Here is a 2,544-nt window from a genome sequence, read left to right as displayed (position 1 = left end):
CTGCTGAATTGGGTTGGGCCAGTTCAACCACGCCCTATGTCAGTCTATCGGGATTGGGGGAGCTTTGACTTGATCCTGTTCGCCTGATGAGGAGCCCAAGAGATCGAGGGTTTCATATACGTAGCTTATGCTCGTGCTCTCTTTCTCCATCTTTAGAACACGATGGCCACGCACAAGCTACACAATAAAACTTGAAGGCGGGAGTCACTACGGGTGGAGTTCGAACGAAGGAGAGGTTCTATCGAGACAGGCTGAGTCGAAGAGGAAGACGAAGTAGAACAAAGACGACGCAGGCGAAGAAATAATGGGACGACGAGTAGACGAGCGAGAACCAAGGAAAAGAAATAGTTTCTCCTTTCCCGCAAGAAGGCCGGTGGGAATGAAGCCTTGACGGTCCTCCAATAATTACCGGTGGTTAAGGCAAAATTTTGGCTCTGATACCATGTCAAAGTTTCGAGAAAAAAATAAGTTGAATCCTTAATAGGCTTGATGCTTTTTCCCTTTGCTTTTATCCATTAAATAATAATCTTACAATTTATTTTAAGTACAAAATAAAGTGCATAATCTATTTTAGGTAACTTAATAATACATATTCCTAATCTAAATATTTAGCTAAAAGGGAAATAAATCACATTGAAGACATTGGAAATAATTTAAATAAATAGCTTCTAATCATAGAAAACTCCTAATTTGGTTGTCTGATTTCCGTCCTTCCTGATTGACATGGATAAACATAACTTTATTGATAGAAAATGACAAAGTAATTGAACCTACACTTATCTGCTTTAAGTGGCCAGAAAATGTAGACAAAGACTGGATCAAAGACTGCTCGTCTCCAATATCAGCATAAACTGCATCAAACCAGGGCATTTTAACTGGCTCTGATGCAAGAACATAGAGACCTGCAGATTTACATATAAATTTATGTGATCCCCACAATCCAAAAAAATAAAAATAAAAAATAAAAAAACAAAATGAAGACAACTCAGCCAAGTAATGCTTTAACTACAACATCCATCCATCCATCCATCCATCCATCCATCCATCCATCCATCCATCCATCCATCCATCCATCCATCCATCCATCCATCCATCCATCCATCCATCCATCCATCCATCCATCCATCCATCCATCCATCCATCCATCCATCCATCCATCCATCCATCCATCCATCCATCCATCCATCCATCCATCCATCCATCCATCCATCCATCCATCCATCCATCCATCCATCCATCCATCCATCCATCCATCCATCCATCCATCCATCCATCCATCCATCCATCCATCCATCCATCCATCCATCCATCCATCCATCCATCCATCCATCCATCCATCCATCCATCCATCCATCCATCCATCCATCCATCCATCCATCCATCCATCCATCCATCCATCCATCCATCCATCCATCCATCCATCCATCCATCCATCCATCCATCCATCCATCCATCCATCCATCCATCCATCCATCCATCCATCCATCCATCCATCCATCCATCCATCCATCCATCCATCCATCCATCCATCCATCCATCCATCCATCCATCCATCCATCCATCCATCCATCCATCCATCCATCCATCCATCCATCCATCCATCCATCCATCCATCCATCCATCCATCCATCCATCCATCCATCCATCCATCCATCCATCCATCCATCCATCCATCCATCCATCCATCCATCCATCCATCCATCCATCCATCCATCCATCCATCCATCCATCCATCCATCCATCCATCCATCCATCCATCCATCCATCCATCCATCCATCCATCCATCCATCCATCCATCCATCCATCCATCCATCCATCCATCCATCCATCCATCCATCCATCCATCCATCCATCCATCCATCCATCCATCCATCCATCCATCCATCCATCCATCCATCCATCCATCCATCCATCCATCCATCCATCCATCCATCCATCCATCCATCCATCCATCCATCCATCCATCCATCCATCCATCCATCCATCCATCCATCCATCCATCCATCCATCCATCCATCCATCCATCCATCCATCCATCCATCCATCCATCCATCCATCCATCCATCCATCCATCCATCCATCCATCCATCCATCCATCCATCCATCCATCCATCCATCCATCCATCCATCCATCCATCCATCCATCCATCCATCCATCCATCCATCCATCCATCCATCCATCCATCCATCCATCCATCCATCCATCCATCCATCCATCCATCCATCCATCCATCCATCCATCCATCCATCCATCCATCCATCCATCCATCCATCCATCCATCCATCCATCCATCCATCCATCCATCCATCCATCCATCCATCCATCCATCCATCCATCCATCCATCCATCCATCCATCCATCCATCCATCCATCCATCCATCCATCCAGAATAAAGTACAAGGTTTGGGGGGGGGGAGGGTCCCCATCTAAAAAACACAAAAAGAAATACATTAGACTCACCCCTAGGGGTCCCTCTTCCCCAAGTACAACTCACACAAAAATAGCTTCCAAAATACAAGTATACCCAGAAAACCAGAAAAAA

General features: G+C 44.9%; 1 protein-coding gene across 3 annotated transcripts in view; it reads right to left on the bottom strand.

Moving 5' to 3' along the window:
• Window positions 1-2,544, bottom strand: part of LOC110025737 (endonuclease MutS2) — a 94,639-nt gene that overhangs the window by 50,680 nt on the left and 41,415 nt on the right. For all 3 annotated transcript variants that reach the window (XM_020726372.1, XM_020726379.1, XM_020726387.1), the window contains one exon: window positions 775-902. In XM_020726372.1, coding sequence (XP_020582031.1) covers window positions 775-902 — 128 coding nt within the window. The remainder of the gene's footprint in view (window positions 1-774; window positions 903-2,544) is intronic.

This window comes from Phalaenopsis equestris, unplaced genomic scaffold (genome assembly GCF_001263595.1).
Source record: "Phalaenopsis equestris unplaced genomic scaffold, ASM126359v1 Scaffold000002, whole genome shotgun sequence".
NCBI lineage: Eukaryota > Viridiplantae > Streptophyta > Magnoliopsida > Asparagales > Orchidaceae > Phalaenopsis > Phalaenopsis equestris.
Note: the sequence above shows the minus strand (reverse complement) of the source record. Positions and strands in the feature narration are given on the sequence as shown.